We start from the raw sequence: 16,130 nt of genomic DNA on the forward strand, positions 1-16,130 counted from the left end.
CTGTATATTGAATTATGAAATCTAACAATGCGACTGACAATGCTTAACAAGATGCCTAATAAGTACTACTATTAACATTCAATGACGTATTTCTATATTCAGACTGATCCCATTCTATACCTGAAAAGAGCCCCCCCCCCCTAAATTGGGAATAATATGAGTAGGATGCTTATTAGCAGCTTTCCGAAACTGTTTGATCCATCAACAAACACGGGAAAAGTCACCAATGTCCTGGCCAGCTCTAGCAAACCCCCTGCAATGTTCTAATTCTGAGACATATTTTGCTGGGGAAAGCAATACAGTGGTGCCTCGCAAGACGAAATTAATTCGTTCCGCAAGTCTCTTCGTCTTGCAGTTTTTTCGTCTTGCGATGCACGGTTTCCCATAGGAATGCATTGAAAATCAATTAATGCGTTCCTAGGGAAACCGCCTTCAGACCAGGTCCGGGGACAGTCTGTCCCCCGACCTCTTCTGAAGGCTGGGGGGGGGGGGGCAAGGGCTTTTCTTCCCACTGCCAGCCTTCAGAAGGCTGTTCTGAAGGCTGGCGGTGGGAAGAAAAGCCCTTCTTCCCACCTCCCGCCCCGCAAGCTCCGGGGACAGGAGGGCTTTGCTGCCGACCGCCAGCATTTTAAAAGCCCCTGCTGTCCCGGGGCGATTTTAAAATGCTGGCGGGCGGGAGTGAAGTCTCCGCTGCCCCGAGGAGATTTTAAAATGCTGGGGGTCGGCAGCGAACGCTTCGCTCCCGCCCGCCAGCATTTTAAGATCGCCCGGGGCAGCGGAGAAGTCTCCGCTGTCCCGGGAAGGCAGGCGGGGGGAGCAAAGACTTTTGCCCCCGCCTGCCTTCAGAAGAGGTCCAGGACCTCGTTCCGATGCCCGGCGGCGGGGTGAGAGGTTCCCGCCCCCCCGCCCCGCTTCGGAGCAGCGTTCCGAAGCGGGGCGGCTGGGGCAGGTGTTCCCGCCCCCCCGCCCCGCTTCGGGGCAGCGTTCCGAAGCGGGGCGGCTGGGGCAGGTGTTCCCGCCCCCCCGCCCCGCTTCGGGGCAGCGTTCTGAAGCGGGGCGGCTGGGGCAGGTGTTCCCACCCCCCCGCCCCGCTTCGGGGCAGCGTTCCGAAGCGGGGCGGCTGGGGCAGGTGTTCCCGCCCCCCCGCCCCGCTTCGGGGCAGCGTTCCGAAGCCGGGCGGTGGGGGCAGGTGTTCCCTCCCCCCCGCCCGGCTTCGGAGCACCGGGAGAAGCGATCTCCCCGCAGCCCCTTGCTTCAAAAGAGGTCCGGGGGCAGCGCGAAGCGCTTCCCGCTGTCCCCGGACCTGGGGCTGCGGGGAGAAGATCGCTTCTCCCCGCCGCCCCTTGCTTCAAAAGAGAAGACCCGCTGTCCCCTGGGCAAGCTTCGTTTTGCGAAGCAAGCCCATAGGGAAATTCGTTTTGCGAGTTTTTCGTCTCGCGAGGCGTTCGTCTTGCGGGGTACCACTGTAAAAGAAAACATCTAACCCCATCTTTGACAACCTGGTGCCCTCTGTTTGTTTTGGACCACAACTCCCACCAGGAGGGCTGCAGACTGGCAAAAGCTGCTCTAACCCGTGCAATTGTAATACACAGCAGTGTGTATAATAGCTCTTCCAAGATCTGTCTCATCAAAGTCAGTGAGAAAACACTCAGGAGAACAAGCCTATACACAGATCTCATTCCCCGACTGAAAGAACTAATAGGCAAGCTCACAGGCTTGATTAGTTCTTAGACGTTAGAATTGGTTAAAATGATTAATATCCTTATTATCTTGGATCTAAGACTCCAAACGTTGAATATATTAGATCTCTGTTTTTTAAAAAGAAATTGGTGCAGTCCACATCTTGTTCTACTTGGAAGGAAAGTAATGCGCCATAATACTTACATGCTTCACTTTCTCCTGTCTTTGTGGTAAATTTTCCGGTTGTTTTTGCAAGAGTGAGTGATCCATTGATCTGACTGGCTGAATAGATCAATGTTGCTTTGCAACCTCCACGGCCGTTGCCTTGTACCAAGAAATAATAGTTGCACGTTTCTCCTTTCAGTTCAACTTCTGGAACTAATTAGAACACAAGAAGTTGTGTGACGAAAAGGCTTCAGACCTTACTAAAGTAAACAGTAATTTGTTCAATAAACACATACAGAAAATCTAGAATAAATATTAATAAGTTATAGATTTAGGATAGCCAGGGTTCCTCTAATAAGAGAAGTAAATACATTTGAACTTTCATTAATTAAAAACACACACACAATTTCTTCATAAATTTAAGGAAAACCTGATAAATTATTCAGATTATTATATTTAGGCTGCAATGTTATATCCACTGGCTAGGAAGCAAGCCCACTGAATACACTGGGGATTACTTCTGAGTAAACACATATAAGGTTATGTTATTAGGTCATCCTAGTATGTGAGCTCTTATTTGTATACTTAAGGAAATAGAAGCATTTCTTTTTTTATACTGCTTTAAAAAAGCTTCAAAAGAGGTATTATTTTTATGCAAGGTTCATATACAATCCATAAAGATCTACCAAGAGTTTCAAGAGAAAAAAGAGCAACGGGGGGCAGGGGTAATGGAAAAAGTGGGCCAGCAGGACAGGGAAAGAGTGCAAATGTAGGAAAGAAAGACAACTTACCATTAACGAGTCTGGGTTTCTGGGCTATATATTCCTTCCATTTTTTTGAGCTCAGCTGCGCGGGTAAAGGAACCAACATGCTGCTTACTCTGCAAGGCAATAAAAATAAGGCTCCTACCTGCAGAAAAAGCATATGTACACTTTTCCATTAGCAAATGAACATCATAGGAGAAAGATTTTTAAAGGGTCAGTTAGTATGACTGATCTTTCAAGGACAGTTGAAACGATGACAAAAGAACGCTGCTCTACCACAAAAATGGGGGGGGGGGGACCATGGCTTCTCTAGTCACAAAAGAGCAACATTGCTAATCCCTTCCTCCTGCGTTGGGGGGGGGGGGTCATGCAAACAGGTCACTTGTGTGAACATTTATCTGCACATGTTAAGATGGCTGCCATAATGCGTTACATGTTGTGAATCAAGTGAATGCAACAAGATCCAGACCAATAAATCTGCTTGATTCTTTCCCCCCCTTTTTAAAAAATATATCTTTAGTAATTTAAAACAAACACATTTATGAAAAACAGATGTACATACAAGTAAACAAACGTACAATCAAACAAACAAATAACAGAAAAATCAAACAAACCACCACACTATAAGATATAAGAAGACTGATATAATTATCATCATATATACTCCTGGTATTGAACACAATTCTAAAATTTATAGAAAATAAATTTAAAACTGACTTCCAATTAATCTCACTGTACTTTGTCTACCCATTACTTTATACTGCACAGTTACATATTTCTTAAATAATTTCTTTTTACCTCCCTACAAACTTACTGTAGATTCCAGCATATTAGGCGACTGGGCGTATTAGATGCCCCCCCCCCCAAAAAAATTGGCAGCTGCAATTTGGGGGTTCGTTTTATAACCCCAGTCCTATATGCTGGGCAGCAGCAGCGGGCGGCGGGCTCCTCTCCGGGCAGCTTTCTCCCAGCGCAGAGCCCACCGCCTGCCGCCCATACCCGGCGTATAAGACGACCCCCAACTTTTTAACCTCTTTTCCGGGGTTAAAAAGTCATCTTATACGCCGGAATCTACGGTATATTTATACAATACAGAGGCCAACCAAAACAAAAAGTATATAAGGATTGGAGAATCTTTAAAGAATATTTAGAAAACTATGGAATAAAAGGAAACATCTTGGCAGAATTAGACTGATCCCAGTATTGTATAAATCTGCTTGATTCTTGTTGCAAACTGCAGCCTCACTTTAGGGCACATATTCCCCTGTATTTTGGATATGGAAGATACTGAACTTTTATGCCCATTTCTCTTTATTCCATGCATTTACAACCCTAGGCATATGGCTTGTAATTTAGAAAGGATGTGTGTTTCCAGTAAAAACACTAAACTACTGTTGAGTATTATCTGAGGGAGCCTAAAGGAGCCATGGGCTCATGCGCTCTCTCTCTCACCTCTGCTATAGCTGTGAGAAGTGGGGAAGCTTTCATTTTCACTTTAGCAACCCGTTCTAACTGAATTCATGGAAACCATGGTTAAACGATGGTTCATTTAACCATGCCAGGATCAAACCATGGTTTGTGAGCTTTGGCTTGCTGGCAATAGTTTAGAGTTACATTCATTAAATCAATGCTTCTCAACCTTGAGTCGCAAAGCTGTTGTTGGACTACAACTCCCATTATCTCTGTCCTCTGTCCACTAGCTAGGGATCATGGGTTTTGTAGTCCAACAATAGCTGGAAACCAAAGGTTGAGAAACACTGTGTTAAATATATAATTTATACTTAGAAGGTTTGTGAATAGTCCTCAGATACTACTGTGCTGCAAAGCAAAGCACTTGCTATCTTTCCAAGAAACTCTCTACCCCAGATGGAAACTATGCTTATTTGTATTTAAGCTAATGTGCTCATTACTCATATTTACCCGAGAAATAAGGTGACACACCAGAGACCAGTGTACATATAAAACTTAACATTATACTTGATTTTCCAAAGAGACCAGTGCTTTTTTTCTCTTTAAAAAAATGTTTAGGGGTACTCTTATTTTCCTACTCATATTGAAATACTGCCCCACAATGAGGCCAAACTTTGATTCACAAAATGTTTAGGGGTATGCGTCCCCCCCCCCCAGAAAAAAAAACACTGCAAGAGACAAGATACCTTTCCACGCAGAGAAGAAATCTGATTCCAAAATAGCAGAGATTTCTCTTCAACATCAGTTCTTGCCAAGCTCCTACACAGAGAGTTAAAGAGCCATTTTGTCAGGTGCTGGTGTGGTTGCTCTAGAGCAAACAGGCAAGACTACAACCTGTCTTTTTCAGGTTTTATGATCTGTACAAACTATTTTACAGTGCAGAGCGTCGCAAGTCCATGTCTGCTCAGTTGATAGCAGAATCTGGGAGTGGGTGGTACTTATGCCTTCCCCAGCATAACAGCCATGTGACCCCCATCCTTCTCCTCCCCTCTCTGCACCGAAGACTACTGCACAGAATGGGCGCTGGCAAAGGGGGACTTGCCTCCCCTCCGGTTTGCTCAGGCTCGGTGTTGAGGCTCTCCCTAGCATCTTCTGATTCCAGCACCCCCTCCCCAGTGGAGGTGGGGCTTCCCTCCCCACCAGAGGAAGAACTGCTTCGCAAGATCTTCGGAGGCTCCCTGTAACACATCTGCCCTTCCGCCTCTGAGCTGATAGCAGTTCCCTGACACATTTCTTCACAGAATTACAGAATTGTAGAGTTGGAAGGGACCAACGAGGGTCATCTCCTCCAACTACCTGCAATGCCCAACGTGTGGCTCAAACCCACCACCCTGAGATACAAGGGTCTCATGCTCTACATCAGTGGTGTCCAAACTTTTTTCAAAGAGGGCCAGATTTGAGGAAGTAAAGGGCCGTGGGGGCCAACCAAAGTTGTTAACCTTTTTTTTAAGGATTGAAGTTGTTGAGGTTTTTTTAGGATTTTACCCAAGGAAATAAAACTGCCGAATTAAACCGACCGACGGGCCAGATTAGGCCCCCCCGAAATAGACTTTGGATGTGCCTGCTCTACATGCACTCAAAGCATCTAAATCGCGCAAAATGAGTCTGGTAACAAAAGGATACAGCTCAAACTGAAGACCCGACACTAAAGATGAAGGCAGATGTGACAGCACCACTATCTGTACAAATTTCAATGCAGGGCAATAATAATGGAAAACCTAAGAAGAAATTAAGATGAAAGGGTTATTAGGCAAACACATATACCACCAATACCTCTAAATGAGATGATTCTATATGTTTATGGCAAGAATATTTTTTTAAAAAACAGCACATAGAGGATTCTGTACTTCCTTTTCTCTTGCACAGTCAAAAAGCCCCGTAGTTAAAATAGCCTCTGAAACGGCCAAGTCACAAGGTAATGGAAAGGAAAATCAACCACGATGAGCACAACCTAGGCTCAACTGAATTTCTTGACCAAAAATAATCCTCATTTTTTTTAATCCCCAACAGCAGCCATGCTTTAAACACATGTTGCTACATTTACTTGCATTTCTCTTCCCTACTTTTCATGTGATTAGGTAAGTGTGATCTTTTCCCCCTTTTCAGCACAGAGAGAACCTGCAGCCAGATTTTCAAATATTCTCTTTCATTTTTGCCTGTGAATGTTTTCCAGTCTCCTTAAAACAAATCTTCAATTTTACCGCATGCCTATTGCCTAGATTTAGCCACTATTGATTCCTAAAGAGGAGAAGTGCCGTTTCAAAGACACGTAAAACACAGGCTTTACCTCCGACAAACAAGCATTAGTATTCTGCCTACGTCCAGTTTCATCGGCAGTAAAGTAAGAACTTAAAGCCGAGGTGCCGAGCTGCCTTCCTGATGCAGTGCCTTTTATACAGAAGTCTGGAAAAGTAATTTCAGATCCAAACTGAAGAAAACAAAAAAGAAAAATGTAAGTGCAAAAAAGTCTATAGTAGGAGTTGCATTTGTTTCTTTTTAAATAAGTCAAAAACACTTAAGGTGAAAAAAGAAAACACAACGAATGGAATTAAAAACAATGCATTACTGGATTTTTTTTTTATTTTTTAAAAAAACACTTTCAAAAGCTTTTTTCTTGCTTGTGTGCTCAGATAAGCTGGTCCCACCTATACCCCCTGCCCTTCTTTCTGAATGCTGACAATAATAATATAATAATAGAATAGAATAGAATAGAATAGAATAGAATAGAATAATAAATTATTTCTACCCTACCAGGTGGCTTTCAACAGAACATTAAAAACAGACTAAAACTTCAAGCATTAAAAACCTCCCTAAACAGGGCTGCCTTCAGATGTCTTCTAAAAGTCAGATAGTTGTTTATTTCCTTGACATCTGGTGGGAGGGCGTTCCACAGGGCGGGTGCCACTACCAAGAAGGCCCTCTGCCTGGTTCTCTGTAACTTCACTTCTCGCAGTGAGGGAACCGCCAGAAGGCCCTCGGCGCTGGACCTAATGCTTCTTTAAACGCACAAGTATTATTCCTCACCCCAACTCAAAATCTCCTGCTGTGGTAAGAAGAGAGGAAGGCATGTGCACAACAGGAAGTGGGAGTCCTGCCTCCTTTGTGTGCCTCATGCCTCTTTACTGTTTAGATGCTTTTCTATCGCCTTCGCTTCTCTGTCCCTCTGTGTTGGTATCTTCACCATCCAAGGTGGATATACAGTTGTAACTTGGACCCCAAATGCCCTGGAACTTGGACATTTTGGCTCCCGAACGCTGCAGTGATTGTTCCGGTGTGCAAACGTTCTTTTGGAACCCAAACGTCCGACGGGGCTTCTGTGGCTTCTGATTGGCTGCAGGAGCTTCCTGCAGCCAATCAGAAGTCACAATGTGGTTTTCGAACGTTTTGGAAGTTGAACGGACTTCCGGAACGGATTCCGTCCGACTTCCAAGGTACGGCTGTACATGCGGATTTGGGATCTGCACACTGCGCTTGTAGTGACTGATGGTGCTTAAATGAGGTTTATCTGGCAGGGAACTTGAAGCATGCCATCGTCGGATAGCCCTATCATCTTCCTTTGTCCTATCTGGCACCGGGCTTTGTGGGCTCTGCCAGTGAAGCAATTTGACAACTGGGGGGAAAACATTTTCTGGGTTTGCAGCTCATCTGAACGATCAAGGACATCCAGAGTTAGCATGCTTGGGTTGCTATCTCAAATCTGCAAGCTGCCCACCCAAACCAGAATACCAGGCTGTTTCAGTCACACACACCTTGATCACTATGCTTAAAGCAACACAGTTTTTCTATGATTCACTAAATTCAATCAAGAGCTTTGAAGCCTTTCCGTGTACGAACTTAGCATGCATTTTTCATTAGTTTGATACAGGTTGAGTCAACATGCACCCACGGAGGGTTTCACACCGATACCTTTCGCTCCCATATCTGAATCTTTCCTCTCCACAAGTCTCTGGAATCAATGCTGTTTTTTAGATTCTCGGGAGCCACAATATCTGCAGAAAGATAGCATGCGATTTTCTGCCAACTGTTGGAGAAAGAAAACATGAGTGAGTTGTGCGTTCTTTACTCAAGTCTTTAAATCTTTACAACTTCAGTGTTTAAGACAACGGTACAACACCAGCTATCAGCCCAGTACTGCTTTATCTTTTGTAAAAGTAATATATCTTAGTAGTTGCGGGCATTATCTATATGCCTTCATTTAACCAAAGTCACTCATTGATCTTATAATTCAAATTCAGTGGTCTCACAAGTCTCCCTTAGCATTCAGGTGTCTAGCTCAAGACTTCCTAACCCCCTAGGAAATCAAAAGGCAGGTTGATGGGCATAACAAGTTCACTTTGACACCTGAGAACACGATTCATTATTGCCAGAAAAACTTCAAACCCCGTATACAATTTCAACATAAATCAGGGCAGAGAAGAAATCTACCAGAAAGATACAATGCAAAGCTTTAGTCAACGTTTTGGAGTTGTGCTGCTCTTGTTTCCTCTTTAAGTGCAAACTTACATTTTGTTTATAAGGGTGCCTGGCAAAATATTACAATTTATGAACTGAGACGTTTAAATATTTTTACACAAAGTGACACAAACACTAAAATTAGTTCTCTAGTTTAAATAGCACTACTCACATTTTGCTTTCACTTGCTACAATAGTTATTTTTGCTCCATGCCATTCTCTCAGGTGTTTCAAGGCACCAATGGCAGGTAAGCAATCTTTTAATCTAGGGGCATCTCTTTCTGAAGAATGCAATATGACATCAACCATTGTCCTTCCTGTAGAAGCAATTTCAATAGATAAAACACACATGTACAGCAAAACCCCTCACTATTAAGCACAAGATAAGGTAAAGCCATTTTATCCCCCAAAAGCTATTAACAAGAAGTTTGTCAAAATTTATAGGCTTGTTTGCAGCATTTCTCAAACATCTGGTTGCAGAACACTCAAATTTAGCAAGATGCTTTAAGAGACGCAACCTAACTTAGACATCACACCTTCACTGCTATTCTCCATCTTCTACAGATAACCCCAGAAAAAGCTGCATTTAAGCTTCTTGATATCTTTGCAGTTCCAATTTTCCTTCCACTGTATATCAATCTTCTTACTTCATGACCCCCCCCCTTTCATTCCTCTAACACAGATCTGTAAATATGCCCTGGAAGGCACAGATAACTCTGTGATATAAAAATGGCTAAATAAATACTGTTCAGCTCTGTTTGCAGAAAGCAACATCATCTTCCAAGTCCATTTGCAAGTCTATCACAGTAGCCACAGATAAAGTGTTGACTTCTTTCCATTTTGATTCCTGATCACCTTTAAGTTTTTTAAAAAACTAAATTTTGCCATACTGTATTTCTAGCAAACTGCTTTGCTGCAGAAACCTATTGCCATTTTGCTCCCAGACTATGAATGCTGGAAATACACAAGCAAAAGCACAACACCAGCTGGTGACAGTATCAAACTTTCTAGTAATGCAAAACTACTTGCCAAATATGAGAGGATTATGTACAGGAGAGACAACATGCATGCTTACTTGAATAAGGATCACCATACAAAAAAAAATTGGAATAGATCTGTTATACCCCAAATGCATTTAAAAAAGGTATTTCAGGGGAAAAGATTTGATTATTAAAAAAAGATTACCAGGAGCAGGAAGCTTATCTGCTAACAGATGTATACTCTCTGCAGACTCTTCATAGAGACTGAAACACAAACATTGAAAATAAATAAGCTATCATCTTTCAAGAATAAAATGCTTTAAAATATTCCAAGCATTATGCAATCCACATATTTGAACTGCAAAGTATCAACATGTCTTCAGTGAGTGAAACAGATGAGTAGGCTCGCTTCTTATTTGATGTCTGGTACCAATGGAATGATGTCTGGTACCAATGGAAGTGAGAGCTGGACCATAAAGAAGGCTGATCGCCGAAGAATTGATGCTTTTGAATTATGGTGCTGGAGGAGACTCTTGAGGAGTCCCATGGGTTAGGGAGGCCATAAAGAACCTATGAAAACATCCACACTAGGATGATTTAAATCAGGGGTCAGCAAACTTTTTCAGCAGGGGGCCGGTCCACTGTCCCTCAGACCTTGTGGCGGGCCGGATATATTTTGAAGGGGAAAAAATGGGCGAATTCCTATGCCCCACAAATAACCCAGAGATGCATTTTAAATAAAAGCACACATTCTACTCATGTAAAAACACCAGGCAGGCCCCACAAATAACCCAGAGATGCATTTGAAATAAAAAGACACATTCTACTCATGTAAAAACACGCTGATTCCCAGACCGTCTGCGGGCCGGATTTAGAAGGCAATTGGGCCGGATGCGGCCCCCGAGCCTTAATTTGCCTACCCATGATTTAAATTTTATGTTTAAAAAAAAATATTCACTGCTTGTTAGAGAAGTCATATGCCAAGTCAAACTCTAAAAATGTCCCTCTAACAAGTCATTTACTAACACTGTTTTGCTACTTATAACACAACCCTATGTACGTTTATTCAGAACAAGCCTAACTGAGTTCAATTGGGTTTATTCATAAGTATGTACGTTTAGAATTTCAGGCTAAAGAGATGAAGCAACTTCTGTTTGACATGTTTCAGTGATCAACACACTGGCTCCCCCTTGTGTTGGCATTTAGAGTTTTCTTGTAAAATTCACAACACCTGCCATGCACCATTTAGATCTGAAATAAATAATGTTTTAACATTCAACTAGTCAAAACCTCTCCAAGAAACTGCCAGGCTTACAAGGCCAAGCCTGCTGTTGTATGCAGCCTCATAACAGCCTAACATAATCATGCTTTCACAGCCCATGAATGCATTTCACGTGTTCTGACAACCGAAGAAGCTAGCCAAGTTCTCAAAAGGCATGCCCTCTTTATAACTGCTTCCGTATCACAATTGCGTTGTAAAACTGGTGTGCCTGTATTGTCTCACTGCTTATGCTTCCTGCAAATTATCTTGAGGGACTCATTTGGTTGAAAATAAAGTTATAAAATGCACACAGGCCTTCTGACCTCAGCCTGGCTATTTCACCATTCTCACTCAGCTAACAGCAACCTAAGACAAGCTATCTTGCCCTTGTTCTTCCCTGGTATGTATCCCAGCTTCATTTTTGTACAGCGGCAATAAAACTACTTCCCCTCACCTTTGCATGGCCTCCTACCTAGGATGTTGTGCTCCACTGCAGACTTCCCAGGTGAATTATGTCCAACCCTACTAAAGTCAATGATTCCCATGGTTTTCTGGTTTGCAGCCTAGGTTTTCTGGTTCTGAAACTGTACTATTTGGGTGTATTATCAAATATTGAATCAGCTTACTCAATCAGAGATAGGGATTCCCGGCTATTACTGTCGTCGTCCTCAAAACTTTGAAAATCACCAAGGCACGCTTCGATATTTCTTTGAATAGAGATTTTGCTTTCATCCGCCTCCAGGTCAAAATTGATGTCCTCCCAGTCACAACTGCAAAACTATCCAATCAAAAGGAAATTCCGTAAGGGTCGGGCCAAGTTATATTAACATTGTAGATAATGATGCAACTTGTGCTAACTCACCTGAGAAAACCCACATATTGACTGAATTGCAAAATACCATCCCTTCACACCTGGAGTCCCAACAAGTGAACATGCTAAAGAAAGGAAGGAAAAGAAAGAAAGAAAGAAAGAAAGAAAGAAAGGGTATTAGTAGCTTGTATCCAAACCCTATTTCCTTCTTCAGATATGTTTAATGGACTGCAAAGGCTGACTCAAGAACTGCAAGATGCTCTGTCAAAAAATATACACTAAATAACAAAATGCAAAATATTACTGTAAACAATTGTCTTTTTTTTTACATTATTAATTATCCTCTCTTTTCTCCCCATCACCCCAGCTCTTGCATGAAAAAGGTTTGCTAGTTGCTGCTGTTTTCCCTTGTTTTCTAGTGGCCATATACAGTTAACTAAATCTGTGAGGCCCTCAATAAATGACTGCTGTGACTTTATAAATTACCGTAACTGGCATCTCAAGCACAGACCTGAAAACGTTTAAAATTTATAGATATTTTTCTGTTCTCAACAGTAGCAAGTCAGATGCTTCTGGGAGGTTCACAAGCAACACAGGTTGGACCTACCCATCCCCTGCGAGTCCCCAATGTCTGAAAACATGGCATATGCTAATATTTTCTGTTTCACTTACCTGGGAAATCTTCAACTTTTGTGTTTAGTGAGGTACTGCAGTTTGTTTCTAGTAAGTTATAAATACTTTCAGCAGTCAAACCTGCAAAATATGAATTTTAGTTTATGTGCAAGAAGCATCATAGGAACACAAGAATCCACATTCCATCCTTATTAAGCATTCCTTAAATTTACAGTACCATGCATGCCAAAATATCTCTAGTATATAGCTATGAACCAGGATGACAATAAGCAAATGAGGTTCACATGCATACACATAAATGAAATCTGCAATAAACATGACATTCACACGCATACACGTGAATGAAATTTGCAATAAACCAAGAAAGTCCACATGCATACACATGAATTAAACCAGCAATAAACACACAAGATTCACACATAAATGTGAATGATACTGCAATAAGAAAACAAGGTTCATATGCCAGCATGGGAGAGCAACAATAAGCAAACGAGGTTCACATGTGTACGCGTTTATTAAATTTGCAATAGACACACGAAGTTTACACACATACATGTGAATGAAACTTGCAATTAACCAATAAGGTTCACAAACATACACATGAATTAAACCAACAATAAGCAAATGAGATTCACACTGTACACCTGAATTGAACCAGCAATAAATAAGTTCACACTGTACATGTGAATTAAACCTGCAAAAAACCCACAAAGTTCACACACATGCACATGAATGATACTGCAATAAGCAAATGAGGTTCACATGCCGACATGGGAGGGCGACAATAAGCAAACGAGGTCCACATGTGTACACGTGAATGAAACCTGCAAGAAACACATGACATTCACACGTGTACACGTGAATGAAACCTGCAATAAACACACGACATTCACACACGTATCAAACCTGCAAGAAACACACGACATTCACATGCATACACGTGAATTAAACCTGTGATAAACACGACATTCACACGTGTACACGTGAATTAAACCTGGAATAAACACACGACATTCACATGCATACACGTGAATTAAACCTGTGATTACACACACGGCGTTCACACGCGCACACGTGAACGAAACCTGGCATAAGCCAGCGAGCTTCACACGGGAAGAAAGCGCGCACCTGGGCGGCCTTCGGCTCCGGCCTCCCCTCGCCGGCCTCGCCAGCTCACGAAGAGGAGGTGGCGGTCCATCAGGGCCCCGTCGCCGGGCGCCCGCTTCCCGCCTCCGCCTCTCCCTCGGCGGCGCTCCCGCCTCGCCGCCGCCGCCGCTTCCGCTTCCCGAGGAGGAGCTACAGGACTCGGCCGCCGCACGCCGCCCTCCTTCCGCTGGCGGCCGGCAAGAGAGGCTCCTTGGACGGCGAGGCCTCAGCCTCCGGGAGCCGCCATGGCCAGCTTCACCAAGGCCGCGCAGGTACCAAGAGGGGGCCCCGGCCTTCCCCTCGGAAAGGCACCACGCAGGGCTGCTGGAGTCCCGGGCCGGGCCGGGCTGGCTGCGCGCCTTAATCCGGAGTGAATCCGCATTCTTTAAGGGGGGGGGTTGCCCTTAATGTATTGCAAAAGGTCTGGGGGGACTCGGCGCGTTGCAAATGTGTCTTCCGTTTTAAATCGGGCAGCTGGGGGGGGGGGGTAAAGGGATCCGTAACCGTAGCGGAAATGTGTTGATGTTGTCGTTAAGAATAAAGTCACATGGTTATTATTATTGCTATTAACTGAATTGTTATACTGTACCACCCTTCCTCCTGAGATCACAACGTTAATAATAATAATAATAATAATAAATGCTTAGAGCAGAAAAGGTGATGCAAAATAGTGGAACGCAAGGTTTTTATTTGGTACCAGATATGTCAGATAATCCATGAACGTTACCAAATAAACTCATATATATTTAGTGGGAACGTGTGATTGCTCGGTTGTATAAATCGCAAGCCCAAGCTCTTTAGGTAAAACCATGTTCTGCCTCCAGCATTGAGGTCGGGGTGTCATATAACAGTGTCTCCCCATTTCCTTCTGGGTGTAAAAACGCAATGCTTATTGGTTTTCTTCTCTTCCCAGAAGAGTAGCCTTTCAGGGGCACCTCCTTGCGTAGACTCCCCAGAAAAGTGACCAGGAAAGGACAAGGGACTTGTTCCTTCTCTTGCCTGTTTCAACCAAGATGGTTATGTGCTGCCCTCCACTGTCAGAGGCAGTATGCTGGGGAGTCACAAGTTGGGTCCTGCTTGCGGACTTCCTGTAGGCTGGGCGCTGTTGACCCTCCAGATTTTTTTGCTGGACTACAACTACCATGACCATTGACTATGCTGGCTGGGCTGTTGAGTGTTGCGGAATTAGAGAAAATCTGAAGAGCCACAACTTTAAAGGGAAATTGCCTCTGAGTCTTGTTACGCACATTTCCATGTGACAGGTGGTGTGTGACACCCCCCCCCCCGCTTAACCCATTAATTGAGGGTTATGTTAGGAACTCTAATTATGGCATATACCAGATGCATTAATGTGCTACAGAACTTCATTTTTATTATACTGTAATGTTGTTCTTTACATCTGAATTTGTTCTGAATGTCAACTTCTGAATGACTTTTTAAAATATGGCTTCAGCCTGATGCATGCTTACTTTGAACTGATTCCCACTGACTATAAGCGGACTTACTCCCAAGTAGGTGTGTGCGGTCTATGCAGACTTAGGTGCACTTAAGCCTATTATTTTCAGTTATGTTGGTGCACCTATACTGCATAGGATTGAGGTAAAAATAAAAAAAAACCTGGAGAAATTATGGCATGGATGCCACTGTTGCTTTCCAACTACATGTTGGAATCTCTCATTGTTGACCATCTTCTGTGTCCCAGGGCAGCAAAAATGTCTCTTTAGGCACGTTGGTGTTGCATTTTCTTTTAATGCAACCAGTCCTAATTGACAAACCACAGTTCTTAATGTCATGTGGATCAAGGAATGTGCGCTGGGGATGGCTCACTGAGATGAACACATATATTTTTGTCTACTAGGAATAATAATATTTCTATATGCTAACCACGATCCATTATTCCTTTACAGCAATGGGCCACATTTGCTCGAGCCTGGTATCTTATAGATGCGAAGATGCAACCGCCAGGAAAAATTGCAGCCATCACTGCCATCAGACTTCAGGGGAAGCATAAGCCTGTGTACCATGCACTAAGTGAGTTCTGCTCGGGATTCAAATGTTTGCTATATCAGCACTGATTTGTTTTTATTGTTTAAAGCAGGGGTCAACAATCTTTTTGGGCCAATGAACACATTTTCAGGCTGGAGGAATTGTGGGCACCACAAACACTGTCACCTGTTCTGTTGGGTACAATAGAATTCTTTCAAGCCTAATTTCAGAGGGAGGGCAAAGAGTGGACTCTGAAGGCATCAGAGGGGGTCTAGTGATCCTATGGGCACCACATTGACAAACCCCAGTTTAAAGCTGGAGTGGAATGAATTGAGTTTTGCATGACCCTTTTGTTGTTGTTGAACTGGAGTCCTCTCAGTTAGCAGTCTGCATGTAAATTTTCAAAATAAGTACATTGCATGACATCTCTTTACTATTAAACGTAAAGGGACCCCTGGCCATTAGGTCCAGTCGTGGCCGACTCTGGGGTTGCGGCGCTCATCTCACTTTACTGGCCAAGGGAGCCGGCGTACAGCTTCCGGGTCATGTGGCCAGCATGACTAAGCCGCTTCTGGTGAACCAGAGCAGCGCACGGTAATGCTGTTTACTTTTCCGCCGGAACGGTACTTATTTATCTACTTGCACTTTGATGTGCTTTTGAACTGCTAGGTTGGCAGGAGCAGGGACCGAGCAACGGGAGCTCACCCCATCATGGGGATTCGAACCGCCGACCTTCTGATCGGCAAGCCCTAGGCTCTGTGGTTTAACCCACAGCGCCACCC

General features: G+C 43.6%; 2 protein-coding genes across 3 annotated transcripts in view; one reads left to right on the forward strand and one right to left on the reverse strand.

The window, feature by feature from the left end:
- Positions 1-13,473, reverse strand: part of MTBP (MDM2 binding protein) — a 29,824-nt gene extending 16,351 nt beyond the window's left edge. Inside the window, exons 1-12 of one of the 2 annotated variants that reach the window (XM_028736223.2) lie at positions 13,345-13,473; positions 12,256-12,336; positions 11,635-11,708; positions 11,399-11,550; positions 9,717-9,775; positions 8,704-8,848; positions 7,986-8,100; positions 6,367-6,507; positions 5,703-5,797; positions 4,766-4,838; positions 2,637-2,754; positions 1,885-2,058 (exon numbers count right to left, since the gene is read on the reverse strand). In XM_028736223.2, coding sequence (XP_028592056.2) covers positions 1,885-2,058; positions 2,637-2,754; positions 4,766-4,838; positions 5,703-5,797; positions 6,367-6,507; positions 7,986-8,100; positions 8,704-8,848; positions 9,717-9,775; positions 11,399-11,550; positions 11,635-11,708; positions 12,256-12,336; positions 13,345-13,414 — 1,297 coding nt within the window. In that variant the 5' untranslated portion in view covers positions 13,415-13,473. Of the gene's footprint in view, positions 1-1,884; positions 2,059-2,636; positions 2,755-4,765; positions 4,839-5,702; positions 5,798-6,366; positions 6,508-7,985; positions 8,101-8,703; positions 8,849-9,716; positions 9,776-11,398; positions 11,551-11,634; positions 11,709-12,255; positions 12,337-13,271 lie in introns of both variants that reach the window. The other variant, XM_077932749.1, reaches the window with a different exon arrangement.
- Positions 13,474-13,500: 27 nt separating this feature from the next.
- The window catches only part of MRPL13 (mitochondrial ribosomal protein L13), a 30,562-nt gene continuing 27,932 nt past the window's right edge, over positions 13,501-16,130 (forward strand). The window contains exons 1-2 of the mRNA XM_028736224.2: positions 13,501-13,634; positions 15,270-15,393. Coding sequence (XP_028592057.2) covers positions 13,608-13,634; positions 15,270-15,393 — 151 coding nt within the window. The 5' untranslated portion in view covers positions 13,501-13,607. The remainder of the gene's footprint in view (positions 13,635-15,269; positions 15,394-16,130) is intronic.

The sequence above is a fragment of the Podarcis muralis genome, chromosome 8 (genome assembly GCF_964188315.1).
Source record: "Podarcis muralis chromosome 8, rPodMur119.hap1.1, whole genome shotgun sequence".
Classification (NCBI taxonomy): domain Eukaryota; kingdom Metazoa; phylum Chordata; class Lepidosauria; order Squamata; family Lacertidae; genus Podarcis; species Podarcis muralis.